This window comes from Gallinula chloropus (genome assembly GCF_964237585.1).
Source record: "Gallinula chloropus genome assembly, chromosome: 16".
In the NCBI taxonomy this organism is placed as follows: Eukaryota; Metazoa; Chordata; class Aves; order Gruiformes; family Rallidae; genus Gallinula; species Gallinula chloropus.
Window position 1 is genome coordinate 14303766 of NC_140101.1, and position 20227 is coordinate 14323992.

Below are 20227 nucleotides of genomic sequence, written 5' to 3' on the forward strand. Positions count from 1 at the left end.
ACTCTGTAGTGTTTTTCTATGTGATGTCCCGCTCCTTGGTTACTTGTATTCATGTACTTGCCTCGTTAACTTTTGCAGGTAAGTAGTGTTAGGGAGATGTGTGAACAAGCCCAAATTAAAAGTCTATCAGGTTTTAAATTCCTCAGAGTTAAGTGAAAAGCACTGCTTTTATTGCACCATTATCTGTAATGCCAGATAATTCTATGGAAAGGTCTAAAAAGTAACAATTAGAAGATAATCACATCATCTAATCTGATGACAAGTATTGACCAAAGCATTGCCTTTTCCAGAGGGGAAAGCAGCATTTCTGGAAAGCAAATCTAGTTATTCTGCTGTTCAAGCTTCTTTTCTAAGATAGATGTGAAGAGGAAATTACCACCCTGCTAACTGACAGATTCTATCCATGATTTCAATGTAGTCACCTAAGGATGTGTTTGAATTGTCTGTAGACACGTGATTTTGCATGAGCTGAGCGCTGGGCACCACGCAGCTGCTCAGTCTCTAAGAGGGGAGTGTGTTGAGTTGGGATAAGGATCTCTTACTGGGACAGCAGGGAGATAGATATAATAATAACAGGACTTTGTAGCAAAATATAAGAAACTGGTGATAGAAAGATATAAGAAACTGCATTTTTTTTGCTGAACCATACAATTCAGGCTGTACAGCTCATAGCTGTCCCAAAACCAGATCATCCCCAAAACAGCATGTCCTGGAGTTGTGTGCTTCTCCCCTTACCAGCCCCCCTTTTATGCTGAGCGTGATGTAATCAATATGGAATATCCTCTTTGGTCATTTGCTGTCACCCTCTCCCCACCCTTTCTTCCTCTTTAGCAGGGCAGTATGAACAACTGAAAAGTCCTTGATAGCTTGGCAACAACTAAACCATCCATGTGTTATCAGTGCTGCTCTCATCCCAACTCCCAGGGCATTCCTTCTGCTGCTAGAAAGAAATTAACTCTTTCCAAGCTTATACCAGGTTACGTGTCTATTCCAGGATTCCACATCACAGAGGGTTTCCACAGTGTTTGCCTTTCGGGGAGTTTTAAAGCCAAACTATATGTGAAAGCCTTGGAGTTGTAGGTGCTAAAAGTTTGCTCGCTCTTGAGTGCAGATGTGACAGCAGAGCGTGGCCCTGATCTTGTACCAGAAACCAAACTGCTCTGTTCTGCGCTTGCACTCTGGAAGTGTGATCAGAGCTGCATGTTCTGCCAAGCCAAAGGCGTTAACCTCTTGCTGCTGAGGTGTAAAGCACAAGGAGCATCCAACAGGTTTAGAGCAGGAACTGCTCGGGAGCTTTTGAGTTTGTGAAAACCCAGAAGCGAACAAGGGGACACTTACAGATGGAGATCTGTGTTTTCTTTCACAGCATTTGGTTTGCTTGGCTGTGTGGTGTTTCATACCTAGGGGGGAGGAAAGAAAAGAAACAGTAACTCTTTCCTCACAACAGTCTTTGGCTTGAAGATTCCTGTTTGCTGTTGATGAGCATTTGAGATCTCTGAGGAAGTGTACCCAGTAGTTTCTCATTTTCCATAGAAAGTCAAACATCAGTCCTTTAAGCCGTCTCTAGATGGAAGGTCAGTGTGGTGGTGGTAAGAACCTTGTTAGTCAGCTTTTGCATCTCTGCAGAGCAGAGATGAGAATAATACCATGATACTTTTGAGGAGTGATTAAAATACCTAATGATCTAAATTAGGTGAAGTTTGCCTAGTTCTCTGTGGGGAAAGGAAATACACAAGTCTGGAGGCTTGAAGCTACTTTTTTTTTTTTTTTTTCCTCTTATCCTGGAGCTTGTAGTGTCAACAGGCTGCCCCCCTCTGCCACGATGCACTCCAGTCTGAAGGATTTGGAGCACATGAGAAGCCTCGTACTTACAAACTGAGACACCTTCCCAAGTGAGACTGGCTTGCTGGTGGGCAGGCAGAGTTCAATTGGGTGACTCAATTAGAAACAGTAAAATGGGGGACTAAGGTGCGAGCCAGGGACTTGGCTGTTAGAGGTATATCATGTGTTACACCTCTGAATGTATTCCACCAACCCAAATATTGCATGCTGGGGTTGAATATTGGGATGTAACCGCCAAGGAGAGATGCTCTAGTGCTTGCACATAATCCCTGAGTGATGGTTACCAGGGTTCTCTTGTCCCTTATGCCCTACTGCTGCCTGTATCACTGGGGTAATGTATAGCAACTTCTCAAATTTTAGCCTTAGAAAATGGTCTTGTTTACTAGCCATGTGTTTGAATGTACTTGTTTTTATATGTATGAGAAAGAAGGTAAACCTTCAAAGCTGGGGTAAGAACCAGCGTGCTTTCTGCACATAGTGTGCATCAGCAGCGTTGTAAAATTCAACCGAGATTCAATGAGTGGAAAGTCTAAGCCTGTAGTAAAGGTATTTGAGTTACTAATTCCTGATTACTAATCCTGATTTACTAATTCACATCAAAACAGTAACTTTAGAAAGAGAAAGTCAAAGGCAAGCTTGTTAAATGAAGGAGTTTGGAGCAAGTACACTTGTTCTTATGTTTGTCATAGTCGCTTTCCTGTTTGTTAAATACCGTGTCAGTGTGCCAGTACTGGAAAGCAGATCAACGAAATCACTTCCAGTGATTCACTGCTCAAGACTTTCAATATCAAAGCATGGAACTGGATGGATGGATGGATGGATGGATGGATGGATGGATGGATGGATGGATGGATGGATGGATGGATGGATGGATGGAAGATTGCCCCAAGTGGGCCCAACTTTTTTATTTATTCACTACTGAGTTGTTTACTGCTAAAACTAAGGAACCTTAACTTAAAGTCTGGATTTCTGGAAATACAGTCAGATAGTTCCTAAAAGACAGATTTTACAAGGGAATAAATGCTGGATGTGTGACTTGATGTTACTGAAAAACTTTGTGGGTTTGAGATGCAGTGCTAGAGATGGATGGTATTCTGGTAGATGTAACTCCAGTTTTATGGCATGACTTCAGAAGAAATGTGCTATATGGGTGAGTCTCTGACTAACCTGGGCATTATCAGGTTTGTTTTATACCTTTCTTCTCCATCAGACTTGGAGAGCAGGTTACTAAAATGATAATTCCTGAGATCTAAGGGTTTTTTCCACTGATGCTCCCAACATAACAATAAAGAATGTGCAAATATAGGTAGTCAATCAAGCACAGTTGGAGGAGGATAAAATAATCAGACTGGAGGAATTAGGAATTTGAAATGTGATGAAATAAAAAAAAGGGGATGTAATTTAGCATTACAGAGTGTGAGGCCATGCATCTCAGGACTAATCAGTTTTTTTGCTTTAAGATTAGAAATCAGTTGGAAGTGACAAGAAGCTGTTGGAGCATTAATACTATGAGATTGAGTCTCTGAGATTTGCTCCTAAAAAAATAACACTTTACTGTCTGGGTGAGATGATGAAATAAGAATGCTTATTAGATCAAAAGTGGTTTCATTGGGAGTATCTGTGAAATTATTTCATCTGGAGTATTCTGTACAACTCAGATACTCCTTCAGAAGAAAGATTAATTCAGCACATCAGAGATGCAAGGAAGGGCTATGAGGATTATTGGCAAAATGGAGAACTCTTTCTGTAAGGAGACCAGGAGTGTGTGGCTCAGTCCAGTGGAACTGAGGTGAGGAGGTGCCCCTCGTGAAAACACACAGAGATAAGGAAGGGAAAGCCCAGAGTGCTCCTACCGCTCTGGGTTGGACAGAATGAACTGGCCAGCCCTTCGTTGGCTGTGAAGTTTCAGAAATGTCATCTGAGGACTTCTGACTTCATAAAACCAAGTAGCAGGGAGGTTCCCAGGAACAAAAAGCAATGTTCTGCCTGTCTTGGCACTCTCACTGGCTGAGACAACTCAAAATTCCCCTCATGTTCATTGTGGGGGTGTATGTCCTTGCACACCCAGCTCTTGCATGCAGCAGGGAATGGTCTGTCACAGGTCTGTGAGGACCATCCTCACAGCTGTGTGTGTTAGAGAAGATTTTTCTTTAGTGTGGGAACCTCACTTTAGGGGCAGTCAGACTGTTTTGCACAAGCTTCTTCACAGCTGATGTATTTTCTACTCCTAAGTAGCAACAAACAGGGTTTCACTTTGCCACTCTTCAGTCCTCACCATGTAGTCTTCCAGCCACCCCAAAAAAAGCTATGGTGAGATGATCCCTAGGGATGGTGAGATGATCCTTGTAGACATTGCCAAGACAATGACATGCTACTGAGGGATGCCATGTCATTGGCCATAGCTCTCAAGTATGCCTAGCTATTTTCTTCATCATTTAGTGTAGGTTAAAAATAAAAATTTCAGCTCATTTAGCTGATTATCTGCTAATAAATGCTGTAACTTTTACTTCAGGCATCCAGCTGATGCTGTCACCATGAGTACAGCGTTCCCAGTGCTGCTGTCAACTCCAAGGAAAGAGAAGGTCACTTCAATGCTCCTGTTTTCATTTTCATGTTTTCAGAGCTGAGTGTAACCAAATTCCATGTTTGTGATAATATCCCAGTGAAGGAGCTTTGTGGGCAATTAGCTCTAGATAGGTAAGAATTCTCACTGGGGAGATTGCATTGAGCTTTGGGGATTTTGAGAGGGGTGGGATCGCTGTGGTGTAACTGAGAATTAAGTAGTGTAACTAAAAGTAAGGTTCAATGTGATCAGGAAGTCAGTGTGCACACCTGTCCTGCAGCTGAATGCTTGTGATTTCTGGTTGTGTAAGGTCTCTTTCTCTGAGGAAAGGCTGGGTGGAAAAGAGGTGAGATTTCATTAAAACAAAACCCGACCAGTGCAAGTCATGGGGGCGATGGCTTCAAGTTAGAGCACAGCGAGTTCCACACAAATATGCAGAACTTCTTCCTGGTGAGGGAGCCCTGGGACAGGCTGCCCAGGGGGTGTGAAGTCTCCTTCTCCGGAGATATTCCAGACCCGTCTTGACACCGACCTGTGTGACCTGTCTGAGGGAGCTGCTTTGGCAGGGGGTTGGCCACGATCTCTGGAGGTCCCTTCCAACCCCTACAGTTCTGTGATTCTGTGGACTCCAGTATGGCCTTTGTCTTTGAAACCCAAGTCTGCTCACCCTGATTCTTTTTAGTCTTTATGCTAATAACATCATAACTGCTGGTTAAATATTGCTTTTTCTAAAAGTCCATATTAATTGTAGCCTCTGTTCTGGGAAACTCTGTTAGTTTTTAGCCACACATGAATGTTTTCAGATGTAGTTAAATAACATCTTTATTCCAGCTGGGACCTCATCCTCAAGTGTCTATTCATTATCTAATCTTAAAATAGTCTTAAACTGCTAGATACGCTGCACCACAGTCACGTATCACAATTTCTTCCTCCCCATGAGACACTGCCTTAGAAGACAAAAAAACCCTCAAACTGTAGGTTGATAGTCGAGTGAGACGTCTGTCTTATCCCAGAGTGCAGACTGTGATGTAAAGCTGTAGTGCCTCCTGGGTTCAGCCTGCCAGACACTTAGAATCACAGAATCATTAAGGTTGGAAAAGGCCTCCAAGATATCTAGTCCAACTGTCCTCCTACTACCTATATTACTTACTAAACCATGCCCCCTAGTATTTCATCTGACCTTTCCTTGAACACCCTGAGGGACAGTGACTCTACCACCTCCCTGGGCAACCTGTTCCAGTGCCCAACTGCTCTTTCTGGGTAGAAATTTCTCCTAATTTCTAACCTGGACCTCTCCTGGTGCAACTTGCAACCATTCCCTCTTGTGCTCTTGCTAGTTATGTGTGAGAAGAGGCTGACCCTCAGCTCAACACAACCTTCCTTCAGGTAGTTGGGAAGAGAAATAAGGTCTCCCCTGAGACTCCTCCAAGCTAAACAGCTTCAGCTCCCTTAGCTGCTCCTCAGAGGATTTGCCCTCCAGCCCCTTCCCCAGCCTGGTTGCCCTTCTCTGGACTCCCTCGAGGATCTCAATGTCCTTCTTATGGTGAGGAGCCCAGAACTGGACACAGTACTTGATGTGTGGCCTCACCAAAGGGTTAATGTGTGACCTCACTGAAGGGTTAATGACTTTGAGATTGTGTAAGAGAAGGACCATAGGGCAAACACCAAGCAAACACTGCTTTCACTCCATCTCTCCCTCATTCTTGGCTGCAGTGCCTTGTGTGGTTAACTGAAGTACCAGTATCACTGCATATGGTACTAATTGCGTAAGCATATTTAATACCAATTCGGTTGAAATTGAATCTAATTTCTGAATGACTTGATATCATAATCTTTCGAAGCATCGTATATTTAATGAATCAGATTATTGCCCAGATACCTTAAAATTCCAATGGCCTGTATAAAAATGGACAATGGATTTATTGGAAAGTGTATGCTCGGTGGAACTCAGGCTGAAAGCTTTAGAAGGACACTTTTGGCTTTAAAATCTCTGCTTCTGAGTATCTGCACTTTCACCTGGGGTCTCTGGGAATGCATTGCATGTAAGCAAAGTGCCCTGTGCTGTTAAATACTGTAAGCAGCTACAGTCACGATCAAGTGGGAAAGGTATTTTAAAGGGCTTCACAGGGACGTGGATAAAGCAGTATCATGCAAAAAGTATTTGTTCTAATTTACGGAGACAATGTCATTCAATTTCTAGTGTAAAGAGAAATCTTCTAAGCAAAGGCAATTATCTTCTTAAATTGCTGGTAAAACCTTATTTCCAGAAGTAAATGTCCAGTAAATGAGCTTTTTGTGCATGTGAGCTGCACTTATGAGCCTAGACTGTTCCAGCATGGGAATAAAATGTTTGTCTGCAGCACTTCTGAAGTGTTGTGTTTTACAGTTACATAGAAGGTGTTAACACAGTCCTCCGAGGTTACTAAGAGGAAATATCGATGTACTGCTGTCAGTTAAACTGTTTCAAAGCAGGTTTCAAATTCAGATTTTTAGACTCTGCTCTTCATGGGGCCGTCTCAGCCTCATGTCCTTTTGGACCACAACATGAAATGCAGGTGTCCTGGGGGATAAAAAGCTCAGAGTACCTAGTTCATGTGTCTCAACAAACCAAGGATTAAATGAGGACTGAAGCTATGATTTATATGATAGAAAAGGGTTTCTTACTAGAATCTGGTCGCTCAGTATCCCGAGGAGTGATTGCACTTAGATTCCTTCAGCTTGTGCCTTTCAAGTCTGAGAAAGAAAAGCTTGAAGCGTTTAATGTTTCCTGGCAGAGTTTGGGCTTGATGCTGTTTTAAAGGAGTAAGAAACCTTTCTTTGAAAATATTTTCTGTTGGAAAGGTATTACTCGAATTTTCATCCTCAAATTTGGGATGATCTATCCTAGAGACAAGGGTATCTCTTTCTGTGTGTTTGTTAACAAAGAAATTTTGTAGAACAAGGAGATTGCAGCAGAAATGAAGTGCATGGTGAATGTAAATCAGCCTGTTTTACAGTTTGGAATTGCTGCCATGGAGTTTCACCTCAGCGAAAGGTGGCTGGTGGCAATTTTTTGAGGTTGCCTGTGATTTGTCACTGGCTGCAGGTGGCCAAGGAGGTGTCAGGATAACACAGGGGTGAGATGTGCTGCAGCGATTTCCTTTTTAACACAACCCGAGCTGTCTGGAGAGAGAACTACGTTTGTGTTAATTTTGCCCTCAATTTTCTTTCCTTTCCCCTGCTTGTCCCTCCTTAATATGGAGTTTAAGATGCTGTGGCTCTGCTGAATGCATGTTCCAGGTCAGATATGGGAAGATTCATACCTGTAATTATAGAGGCACTTGCTTACATACCCTCATAGGAAATCTGGTAGGTTGAACAGAAAAGGAGCTCTATATATTTTTCCAGAACTCACACATGCTATTAGTCAGAGATCTAGTTATTCCTGGCACGTATTGACTATGTTTTGCTCTTTGGGCGGTGAAGAATTTACACAGAGGAGTCTGGGGGCTAAAAACAAGCACATCTTCCTGTCGTTCCCGTGTTTACGGGGTGCTGCAGAGGACAGCAGGGCTTCCAGTGCTCTCTGCCTGCCTCTCTTGACTGTGATGCTGAAAAGCAGCCTGGATATCGCAGGGAACATCGAGGGAGAAAATACATAGGAGAAATGCAGAAGTAGAACAAATGAGAGGGGGGGAGGGGGGGGGGGAGGGGAAATACTAATTAGGAAAATGGGTAACAGGTGATTAAAATTTGAATCACTGATTGCCTCACCCATCACTCAAGGGATCAAACTTTGCAAGGTCTTTTGCGTAGTCTGGCGTTTGCCTTCCCACCCGCGGTCTGACTCCAGGGCTGCTGGCAGCAGAGCAGCTGGCTAACCGCTGCCGTTTCTGGGGTCGACGTGCTCCTGACACATTGAATGAAGATCAGGGTTTCACTGGCAACAATTTAAAACACGTATCTTCAAATATCCTTGACATTGCACTTTGTGTCATTTGAAACAGTAACTGTCAGCAACAAGTCAAAGGGTGTTTTGCGAGGGAGAACCTCAGTCTGTGAAATGTCTGAACTCAGAGCTATGCGAATTGCCAGACCTCAATAAAAGTTATTTATACAGCCACTCCTAGGGACCAGCTTCCAATAACCATGTTATTAAGTTTAACAAGATACACCAATTGCAACTCTCATTGCAAGTTACTACCATTGTATTAGCCAATTAGATTTTATTTGCTGATAGTCAGTGATAGATGATACCTACCTTTAGATGAATTTCTGATATTCAACCAGTACACTGTTGAGCTGGCACACGTTAAGTATGCTAGCTTGAATATCAAGGACCAATCTTTGGAGAGCTGCACAGTGCCACAGCTTTAATTGCATGCATTCTTCAGGAGCAGTTTAAACAAAATATCAATATTGTTCGCCAAGAATCAACCCACCATATTAGTCTTCTACAAGAAAACATTTAAATTACTGGTATTTCTTTTTGGAATGACTGTGAATACAGATGGGGGTGTGTGTATACACACATACCTTTTTGTCCTTGCACTTAGTAGTTGTTTTCTCTGAGTGCAGATGTAAGATGTAGTCATTAAACCATCATGTTTTCTAGTTCTAGTTGCTAGACTATCTTTGTGTTTTCTGACCAGGAACTTCAAAGAATATATCTCAGCTGCAAGGAGACTTTCCTCTAAAACAGGAGCACTAAAGGAACAGGGAAAGGAGAAAGATTAGAAGACTTGTGGATGGTATTGGAATTTCTGAAATTGTATCTCTTATGACAATATTTTATTCATCACCAAGCATGAGTCAGTCAATGACTGCTTCTTGCTTAAAGTTCAAACACGTTAATTTGAAGTTTGTATAAAAGCTTATTGAGAAAGATAGGCTTACTAATGGAATATAAAATAAGTGAGAAACACTTATATCCAGACAGTTTTTTTGCTGCTGTGGAGGGTGCTAGAGGTAAATTAAGCACAGAATTTCAAATGACTCTGAAGCTTGAATAGGTTTTCCCTGTGATGTTACAAAATGCTGGAATGAAGTCAGAGTCCTCACTGATCCAGTGCAAAAGCTGGTGTAGAATGTGATGATAAACACCAGAAATACAATGTTAGATAATATACAATGTCATAATCCTGTAAAAATATGAATCATTAGACCCAGGAATTTTCCAATGCTGGAAGGAAAGAAAAGCAATGTTAACTTCTTTGCAGAAACAACAAATACCCTCAAATGTTTTTTTTTACTGACAAATAGAGCTAAGCGTGGCTTCAAATGTGGCTTAGCATTTAAGTTGGGTTTTTTGACTACAGAACAGCATTATCTCAGGAAAAAAGTTGGTCTTGTAATTTAAGAAACAAATTGAAGCAAAGTAATGCTTTTGTTTAGAGTAGGAGACTAAAAGCAACTAATGCTACAAATTTGCATTTTTAAAGAGAATTTTAAGAGGAATTTTCATTTTCTCATACTGTGAGTAAAGCAGGAGCCTGCTTTGGGGGTGGAAACCCACTCAACTAATGAATGAAAAGATTATCAGCTAGAAGCATAAGAAAATATGATGGGGTGGGGAAGGTGTCTGTTTAAGAATCTTTTATGGTTTTGAAAACCTGTGTTTCATTATGTTGGGGTAGGGAAGTCTGAAAACTCCTCACAGAAATAAATCTTGGTGTGTTTTAGCAGACTGAAATGAAACTGAACTTGCAAAGTTAGGGCTCTTTGGAGAGGTGCAGTGTGGTAACTGATGACTTTATTCTGTGGGGTAAAAAAACCCCAATAAATCCAGTGAGATTATAGATACGTACATGCTTATGTTTAAATAAAGCAATAAAATGTTAATATTGAGCTGTTTAAATAGTGACAGCTAAGCTGTCAGAAGCACAAAGATATTCTTGGTATTAAATAAAGGCCATGCATTCCAGTAAGTGAAGTTAGGTGAGTCATCCTAGATTTGGACGTATAAATTTAAACAAATGACATTCGGTGTTAGTTTTACTCCTAGGAGACTTCAAAGGATTTCACTGATCCTTGGTGGATTTTGAAGTAGAGAATTAGTAATGAATGTATGAGCTGGTCCAGGGCTCAAATATGAGACTTGCAGGCAAGCTTTTTCAAAGAGAAACCTATGATAATGAATTTAAGAAGGAAAACTTTGCTTAACCTGACAAGTTTAGGAAATACAGCTTAAATACTTGTTCCTGGGATCCTGGCCTTTTTTTTTTTTTATTACAGCAGAGTGGTTCCATGGGATTAGGAGCAACACTGCTGAGCTTTTTGTCAGACTCTACTCCGCATTTGAGATTAATAATTTCTAGAGAAGTGCCCCAAGGAAAACGTATTACTAGGAGGACACTTTGTCTTTAGGTGTTTCACTAGACAATGCAAGATCTATTAGATCTGTCCTGTTCATAGCATTAAGATATGTTATTGGTGATGCTCATCATGAAGACCATCCTGTATGTGATAGTTGGATTATAGCAAGGCTTGATGCAATGGGTGTGCATGTGGAAATGGTGCTAAGAAGCTGCTTCAGACCTGGGTGAATACACATAGAATGTTAAGCTTGCCAAAGACAGCCATTTGATGTGGGATATCTATTAGGAAAGGACTCAAAGATTGCTTACCCATAATCTGATAGCTTCCTTAATAGGCTGATAGCACTTGAAGTCACTGTGATATAAAGTTCTAATCTTGAGCCTGTTTGGGCATCTTCACAGTTTCCAGTTGAAATGAAGAGCTTTTCTAAGCTGCATTCGTTTTTTTTAAAGTTTAACTTGATTGGGGGGGGGAAACCAGCCCAATCCATCACTATTAAAAACCACTACACATATCAATTTTAAAGTGATTTTCATTGCTTCAGTTAAAAACAAGCCTGTACTTTCTGCCTTGCCTCGGCATCCCTCCCACCCCCTCATCTGAAAGATCTAATTGCCAGGGCAGATCTCACAAAAGCCAAGGAATTTACTCAAATTTAACAGGAATGGCCCATTCTGAAGCTGGACAATTGTTGCCTATATCTCAGAGGACTCACACCTTTCAGAGTGTAGGTGAAACCTGCTCTGCTAACACCTAAATACAGTAATACTGTGTTAAGAGTACGATGGAGAGAAAAGAAATGGAATTGTCCCATGGTAGATGAATCATGCCTTGACAAGGAGGACTGAGACTTGCGGCAGAAACCAGTTCACAAGGATGTTAGAGGCACTAGAGAAATCACTGATGTTTACTTCTAAAACCCAGAACATCTGGATACCTTGAGAGAAACACTTTTGTGAGTACCAGAAGCAGAGAAGTCTGGTTTTCAGTAGTTTTGTGTTTCAGGGTTGAATGATTACCTGAATTTATGCTAGGGGTAAGCTGTTAAATAACTGACATTAGAAAAAAGATGTTATGAATGTTTTACTTTGGAGTTGATAGCTTATTAAACACTGGGGAATCTATTCCTCAGTTTCTCCTGGTGTAGATCCTCTGTTATATAATGAGGCACAAGAATTGGTCAAAGGTTTCCCAGAACTTTGAGTCATAACATCTTTCTCTCCCTTATAAGGTCTGAATTTAAATACACAGTGAACTTGTGGTGCCCTTTGACTCAGTAAAGATAACTCCCTTCTCTTTGCAGACATCTTTTCCTTGAAAATCTGGCAATCTAGAATAAACAGTTGGGTAAAACAAAGTATGAATTGATTTGGCTGGTGACAACAGCAGGTTGGTAATGTGGTGCCAGAAGGATGATTTCTCTGGTAAATAAGAGACTCAGATACTGTTGGCCCTCCTGAAACATCTCCTCCTGTGTGGATACCTAAGGCTGGGGTGCTTCTGGGGAGTTAGGTTTGGGACTAGGGACATCTCAAGTGACAGGTATCCTCCTCCAGTCCCTCCATACGTGCCCTTCTCTTTGGCATGATGTCTGTTGAGAGCTGAGGCTGTTGGACAGTGCTTGTTTAGAAATAGGTCTGGCCTGCAGAACTTGGATCTGCTTTCTTGTTCAGCATTTTGGGTTGCTCATGTGCATGTTTCTGATTACCTTCTGTCCCAATCTTTGTGGAAGGAGTAGAAAGCACAAAAGTACTAACTTTTGTGTGGAGTAGTTACTACTCTTCCTGGGGGAGGAAATCCCAATATCCCTTAATTTATCCCATTTTAGAAGTGACTCAGCACAAGCTTTATGTGCATGTTTTTATTCTCCTCTCCTCCTACCTCCCTAAGAATATGCAATAAGATTTCTCAAGGATTATGTGAAGTCTACAGTCTGAAAAGTAAGTTATAATTGGATTTTTTTATACAATCATGAGCTGAATGCATCTCCTGCAGCCCTTGTAAACAAGAATGTCACTGGAAAAGATGATAATGAATGATCAGAAACAGCAGTGTGTTAATTTCAGGAGGTTTATATTTTATAAGTATTACCTCATCATAATAGCTTTTTCTTCCTTTACTTGCATCATATTTTGTGAGACTCAGAATGTCTAAGGTGATGGACTACATCTCAGCTCTTACAAGAGCTTCAGAAGGGCTGTTCTGCATGGAAGTATTGCATGCTTTTTAATTTCTGCTTTTTTTGTATATATATTAACAAGGGAGAAAGCGACCTGCCTATGTCCCAGGAGAAAGGCCCGAAGTGGGCCAAATGGGCCCAATGTTCTTACTGTCTCTACCCCTCCCCACCTTGGGAATGCTGTAAATGCTCAAGCAAATGATGTCTGATGCTGTGCTGTTTTCTGTGTGCCTTTGGAAACACAGGATAACCGATGAGGTTTCTCTCATCAGTATGTTTCTTTATCCCTTTTTAGCAATGTTGTTGTTTTTTATCTGGTGAGTCCGTGAGAGTTTGACATTGGATGACGTTATAAAACATCCCACTAATTGGATTTGTTAAAATAAATAAATCAAACACTAATTGGAACGTGCCCTGCCATTATTTTTGCTTACTGAATTAGATATAATGGCGTGAAGTTCTTTTTATCATATTTGTGCACTTATTTAAACACCCCCCTGGCGCACACTTCTGCAAATTCAATTATATATTCAAAGGAGGCTTTCAATTTATGCAAGGCTGGTTTACATTTAATCCGGGGGCAAGTCTCAGTAACTGATGATAGGTCTGCTCAAGATTAATTAGCATCACTCAGATGAGCAGTGGCATTGTTACAAGCCTGCAGTGTAAAACAAGGGATATTTTATCCTTCCTGCCTGAGCCGTTATTTGCTTCAATACGACCCTTTTTGGAAGGGAAAAGCTGCTTTCTGGGTTGGGTTTCACTTTGTGCACAGGGGTCAAGGCCGCATGTGTTATCTAACGGTATCACAGTCGTCTCCAGTTCCTTTTCTTTTGCCCCACTTACTGACTACATTTCTCACTGTTTAATTTTCAGCCAACAGGGTGTGTGTGTGTGGGAAAGGCTACGAAATCCCGCAGTGTTTCCTAAGCTCCTTGTTCTTGTTAGCATAGTATGGAGCTGTAGAACCCTGTTTAGGTGAATGCGCCAATCACATTATCATAGGGGTTGGAAGGGACCTCCAGAGCTCATTGAGTCCAGTCCCTCTGCGAAAGCAGCTCCCCAGCTCATATTGCACAGGTCGGTGTCCAGACGGGGCTGGAATCTTTCCAGAGAAGGAGACTCCACACCCCCTGGGCAGCCTGTCCCAGGGCTCCCTCACCCTCACTGGGTAAAAGTTCTTCCCCAGTTGGTGTGGAACTTCCCGTGCTCCAACTTGCAGCCATTGCTCCTTGTCCTGTCCCCACAGACACTGAAAAGGGGCTGCCCATTTCCTCCTGCATCCCATACTTAAGATATTTATAAACATTAATAAGGTCCCCCCTTAGTCGTCTTTTCTCCAGGCTGAACAGTCCCAGCTCTCTCAGCCTTTCCTCACAGGGGAGATGCTCCAGGCCCTTCATCTCTGTAGCCCTTCTCTAGACTCTTTCCAGGAGATCCCTGTCTCTCTTACACCAGGGAGCCCAGAACTGAACAGAATACATTATGATACTGTGGCTAAAATGGTGACGTGAGAATGTTGTATCTAAACTCATAGAGTGGTATCTTTTCAATTTGAGAAGAATTTGTGCTCTGTTAACCAATAGCCCTGTTCTGCTGCTGAGCAGTTGCTTTTTGGTGATGGATGATTTTGTATTAGGATGGATCTAACCTTTAACACACCCCCCCTCCCCCTTGCATTCTAGCATATTTAGGTATAGCTTGTATTTGGGTATCTGTTCTTAGGAACATTAAGTACGTTAATTTTTGCTGACATCAGTGTTAGTTTTAGCCTTCTGGGCCGTTTTGGAGGTACTATGGCTACTTAAATGGGTGCTTAATACCTATTAATGAATTTTTAGTTGAAACTGAAATTCATTAGTGGGGACTAATTGAATTTCCAAGGATCTTGCAGCTGGCTGCTTGTGTAGCAGAGCAGATCACTTGATCCTGTTACCTGAGCACGAGGAGCACCTCTAAAAGTGTGATGGACATCAAATGCACCTTTCCCCGTTTTCCCTCACCAGCTTGCCTAGGAGCTTGTGGTCCTGAACATACACTTCAACATCAGAGTGCTTTCGCTTCCTGGGTCACCAGTGTTCCACAGGAAAGTCCAGAGGTCATGGAGATGATCAGGGGACTGGAGCACCTCTCCTGTGAAGATAGGCTGAGACAGTCGGACTTGTTCAGCCTGGAGAGGAGAAGGCTCCCAGGAGACCTAATTGTGGCCTACCAACACTTAGAGGGGTTCTACAGGAAAGTGAGAGAGGGACTGTTCACCAGGGAGTGCAGTGACAGGACAAGGGCCAATGGCTTCAAGCTGAAAGAGGGCAGGGTTAGACTAGATGTTAGGAAGAAATTCTTTACTCTGAAAGTGGTGAGGCCCTGGCACAGGTTGCCCAGAGAAGTTGTGGAAGCCCCATCCCTGGAAGTGTTCAAAGCCAGGTTGGATGAGATGTTGGGCAACTTCATCTAGGGGTGGTATCCCTGCCCATGGCGGGGGTTTGGAACTAGATGATCTTTGAGGTCCCTTCCAGCCCAAAGCATTCTGTGCTTCTATGAAAGGTGTTATGCCATGCTTTTCTCTTCCTCCTTACCCCAGCTGGCTGAAATGTTGCTTCTCTGAATGTGGTGGTCTGTAAATGAGGCTGTGACATCATGTCTGCTGTGGTCTTAAAGGTTAGGACTAAGGCCATCTGGCTTGGGAGGTATGGACTGAAGCCTCTGTGACTATTATAGTAACCCCAAAATCTGATGTTCTGGATGCTGTGATTCTTCCCTCCCACCCTCTGCAGTTTCCTTCCTGTTCCATTGTACAATGTACACTGTAACAGTGCAAAAGGAGGAGTTGTTGGCTTTTTGGCTATCAAGTTATTACAGCTCTGGGTTCCAGATAAGCCTTCCCTGATGACATGCTATAGCAAGAAATGGATGGAGATTTCCCTCCTTCTGGTACCCAAGATCCATGCAACCAGCCTGCTTGCCTAAGCCCTTAAAATTCACTCCAGTTTTTTCCCCCTTGTCTTCATTTCCTGCAAATTCACCTTTCCAAATTCCAATTCTGTTGCTTCTAGTAAATTAATCCTTCTGGCTTATTGCCCTGTCACTCTGCGTTTGGAGGTTTCTCTCTTAACCTTTTATTTCTTTAAAATGTAGATGTCTTGCTGCTACTTTCAAGGCTCTTCGTGGTTTATCCTTTCCTTTCTTATCCGATTGTAGAACAAGGTTAGCTTTGACTTTTAGACAAGGCACTTGAAAGCCTCCTCAGGAGTTGTCTCTCATAAGTGGAAACACCCAGTTAATTTCCAGATCTCACCACATCCCCTTCTCAGCTCCTCCTCTCACTTTACCTACCTCAGCATGCATGAAAGAACCTATTTAGCTGGTTATAGAGAGAGATGGACAGTTACGTTCCCTGGTAAATGAGGACTCCTAACCCATATTTTGTCACTATTGCTTGTTTGGCTTCTGGGACTTTATATCAGCACCTGTGCAATCTTCTTCTGTACTGGAGGCCTCATACAATTGTCTGGCTCGATCAGAGAATTTGTTTGTGAGCCCTTGGAAGTAATAGCTCAGCGACAGCATCGTTATTGTGCGCTGCAGCCAGCTGAACAGGGGTTGTGGGGAAATGGTGTATGTCTGAAGCTGTGCTGTTAAAGGGAGTCTATCAAAATTAGAACGCAGCGCTTGGAGACTGAGAGCAGAGTATTTGATATCGTCTCTCGTACCTACTCACTGTGGAAAAGGTGACTTTCAGTTCCACTGCGTACTCCCACGCAATCTGGAACACCTTTATGTTCTTTGAGACATTTTAATGAGCATGTTTAATATTTTAAGTGTGAACTTTTTCACCTAAATTAAATTTAAAAAAATATTAAATTAGTCAAGCTGTTTAAGTGTAGTCCTGCTCATTTTGACAGCTGGGAAAGCTTCACAAGTACAGTAAATTTAAAGCAAGAATTACTAAAATACTGTAAAACAATGACACTTCAGAAATATTTGCAGGGACTTCACTGAAACAGGCAAGCTTGTAAGGGCCATAAAATCTGCCTTAGCCAGCTTTATTTAAAAAGAAAACATACAATATATCAAGCAGTTATTTTTTTTTAGGACAAGCTTGATTGTCAAACCTAGCAACAGAGTATTTTAAGGTGTCAGGTATTCTACTCAAGAAATCCTTCTAGTGCCTACTTAAACAGAAATAATATATAAAGCTTTGTAGAACTGCTTAGAAAACCAGGTATAGTTGGACTTCACACAGAGTCCTTTAAGCAGGATAAGGCTTTAATAAATATTAACCTGATATGTATACTTGTGGTTGTCACTTACGGGGAGTTCCATAGGAACTGAGACAAATCTGAGCTTTCTTGGGAGCTATAGAAAAATACTGGTGAAAAATAAAGCCAGCCTCAATGTCCCCAGTGCTGGATAATCCTTACTGCAAAAGAAACTGGAGCTTGTTCACGTACCAGCTGTTTACTGTGTGTGTGTAGGCAGTGCAGCCTGTGGGAAGGAGTGAAGAGTCAGGAACATCTCTGTGCGTACAACTCTCTGATTAGTGTCAAGAGCAATTGGCAGGTTGGCTGGCAGAGCAAGTTAGTGTTGCCTTGAGCATTGCTCAGTCCTTGCAGCTCCGAAGTGTTAGATGTGTCCAGTTGACTTTGGAGGACTGGTAACTGCAGAGAAAAATTAGCCTCTTTTCCCTAAGAGAGAAAAACCAAAGCAGTGCAGAGATGTTGGTGTGATTAAGGTCTAAGTTCAAGGACCCAGGCTGCCTGATCTAATGAAGCCAGGGCTGAAATATTCAGCAGTCTAAGTTGGGAGGACGTGTAGAGGAATGTGCCTGAGGTAACGTAAGGGATGCTAGCGTAGGAATATCCTACCAGGGAATAAACAAGCTTGATTTGTCTGCATGACACAAGTTTTGAAAATCTGCGTTGGCACGCTCAATTTCATTCTTCTGTTCATGGGTTTCCCTTGATTCACAAGTGTTCAGGCAGCTGCCAGGTTACTTATGACAGTTAACCACTTCCAAGTATTTCAGGAATTGCAGTAGGAATGATCAGTCAACAGTCTGGAAGGTGTGAATGCTCGTAGCCATCCACTTCTTGGTATTCTCCCTGTTGTGGGGAAACTAAAGGATTGCACTCAAAAGACCTTGAGAAATGGTTGTGTGCCACACAGAGCTTCAGGCTGTTATGCATAAGAGATGCTTGAAAAGAAGGCTGGGCTTGCCCTGGGTGCAACCCAACCTTGTGTAAGTTACGGCTTAAAAGTGAAAAAAAAAAGCAAGGACTCACAGTGGGAACAGTGATGATGTTCTTACCTGCCTTCTGTTTTTGGGGTTGTTTTTTGGATATCTGACTTCTGAAGGTTTATGTAATTCAGTATCAGCTACTGGGACCCGAACGCAAATATTCCTCTGTGTGTGTGTATCGTGTGCAGTCGTCTCTGAAAATGTAAAGACAATAGGTTGAAATAAAGGAAACTGATTTAAGAAGTAGTAATATGGAGGGAAGAAGAAGCAGTAGCATGGAGGGAAGAAGACAAAGGCTTCCAAGAGATAGAAAGGGTGGAAAGTTGTTGTTTTTAAAAAAAATCTTTCTGTGTGTAAACATGGGTACAAAATATGAAAGTAAATGAACTACCAGAAAGAGAGATAAATAATTAAGGACTGTATTTCTTTGTCTTGGTTTTAGGTGGTTGTTCATTTGATGAGCACTACAGTAATTGTGGTTATAGCGTGGCCTTGGGAACCAATGGATTTACCTGGGAGCAGATCAATACCTGGGAAAAGCCAACAATGGATCCTGCTGTCCCAACTGGTAAGTAAGAAGCCTTAGCGACTTGTGTGTGTGTGTAAGCTAATATTATAATTATTATTATAATCAGCTGTTAGTCCTATATGTGTGTGTAGTGGGTCTGGGTACCCACAACAATGGGATATTGACTGTTAATTTTTATTTAGTGATAAAAAGACTGCTTTTGTGTTCAAAATAATCTGGCAACAAAATTCCTAAGTGCGAGATTTTTTTTTTTTACCACATTTACTGTTTGATATCCTTGCTGAATCATTTTACACTACTTAGTCCTATTGCATTCTGCATTTAACAAAGAGAAAAGATTTGTGATACAATGTTCTAGGGTTTGGCCAACTTTTTGGCCTTTGAGGATCAGAGTTGTCATATCTGGGGAGATGCATGTTTGAGAGGCTGGAAAAAGTAAAGCTTTGGAATGTCTGGGATTACTGGACCTTCCAGTTACTGTTTTAACTCAACTGATTGGTTTTAGTTACAATTCTGAGAGACTAGGGAATTCCTAAAGAATTAACTGTAGTAGCTTGTGCTTGATTAGGTTGTGATTTCAGAAAGTGAAATTTTCATATGCAAGCAGAATATTTCCAACAGTTACCAGAATGTCTAATTTGCTAACATGCATTGAGAGCATCCAATAATAGCATAGACTTCCACGTGATACTTGGAATATTTTCTGCAGAGCTCACAGTAATGGTAATTTCCAATAGTTTTGTTTCTCATTAGAACCAGATGTTATGTTCTGTATGGGTTTAAATGGGAATAAGTTCTCTAGTCTTAATAAAAGTACTGTGGAATGCTTTGTTCACATTGAAAAAGAACTTGTGTTAAGAAAGCACCCTGACATTTTCTGAAAATCATAGTTTGTCTGTGCTTCTTGCCCCCTAAAATAGCAGTAGATGCAATGGCAAACAGAACTGAATGACCAGTTAAGAATTTGATTTCAGCCCTAAGAAAAAAGTATCTGTTCTGGTTAGTGCATTGTACTCTGAGAAGCACGAGCTATGTGGCACCACCGGAATACAACATCGTTCAAGAGACTCTTATGTCTGTAATTATAGGGGTAAGAGACTTGTAATTGCTAGTTGCCTGTTAAGGGTACTGTGCAGAGCTGATACAACAATAGCTCCCTGCTGTAGCCGCTGATAGACACCCAGTCCTTGTTCCTGTCTGCCACCTGTCAGTAGAAGAACGCACATAAGATCCCAGCCTAGCTGTGGTTTGTGCCATCAATGTTTGGTTGAGTTGTTGGGGTTTGGTTTGGTATTGTCATTACAGCTTAGATTTGGTAATTGTTTGGTCTGGGATCTGTTGAAGTGTGTAACACCTAGTACCCCTTGACTTGCCTGTTGCACCCTGAAAGATGTTAATTGTGGAAGCTGCAGTTTTCTGGCTGTGTCTGTAAGAATGTGCTTCATTTTTCTGGGCATTGTTGCTTTTTAATGATGGCAATTTATTCTATGTGGTTCCTTAGCTTTTACCTCCTTGTGTCCTATCCCATGCCCCTGTTAGAGAACAAACTAGAGAGACGTGACTAACCTTTGATTTAAC

At 41.8% G+C, this 20227-nt stretch overlaps 1 protein-coding gene across 1 annotated transcript in view; it reads left to right on the plus strand.

Moving 5' to 3' along the window:
- PTPRT (protein tyrosine phosphatase receptor type T) overlaps nt 1-20227 on the plus strand; it is a gene marked incomplete at both ends in the record, with an annotated part of 469343 nt that overhangs the window by 104836 nt on the left and 344280 nt on the right. The window contains one exon of the mRNA XM_084271566.1: nt 18563-18688. Coding sequence (XP_084127692.1) covers nt 18563-18688 — 126 coding nt within the window. The remainder of the gene's footprint in view (nt 1-18562; nt 18689-20227) is intronic.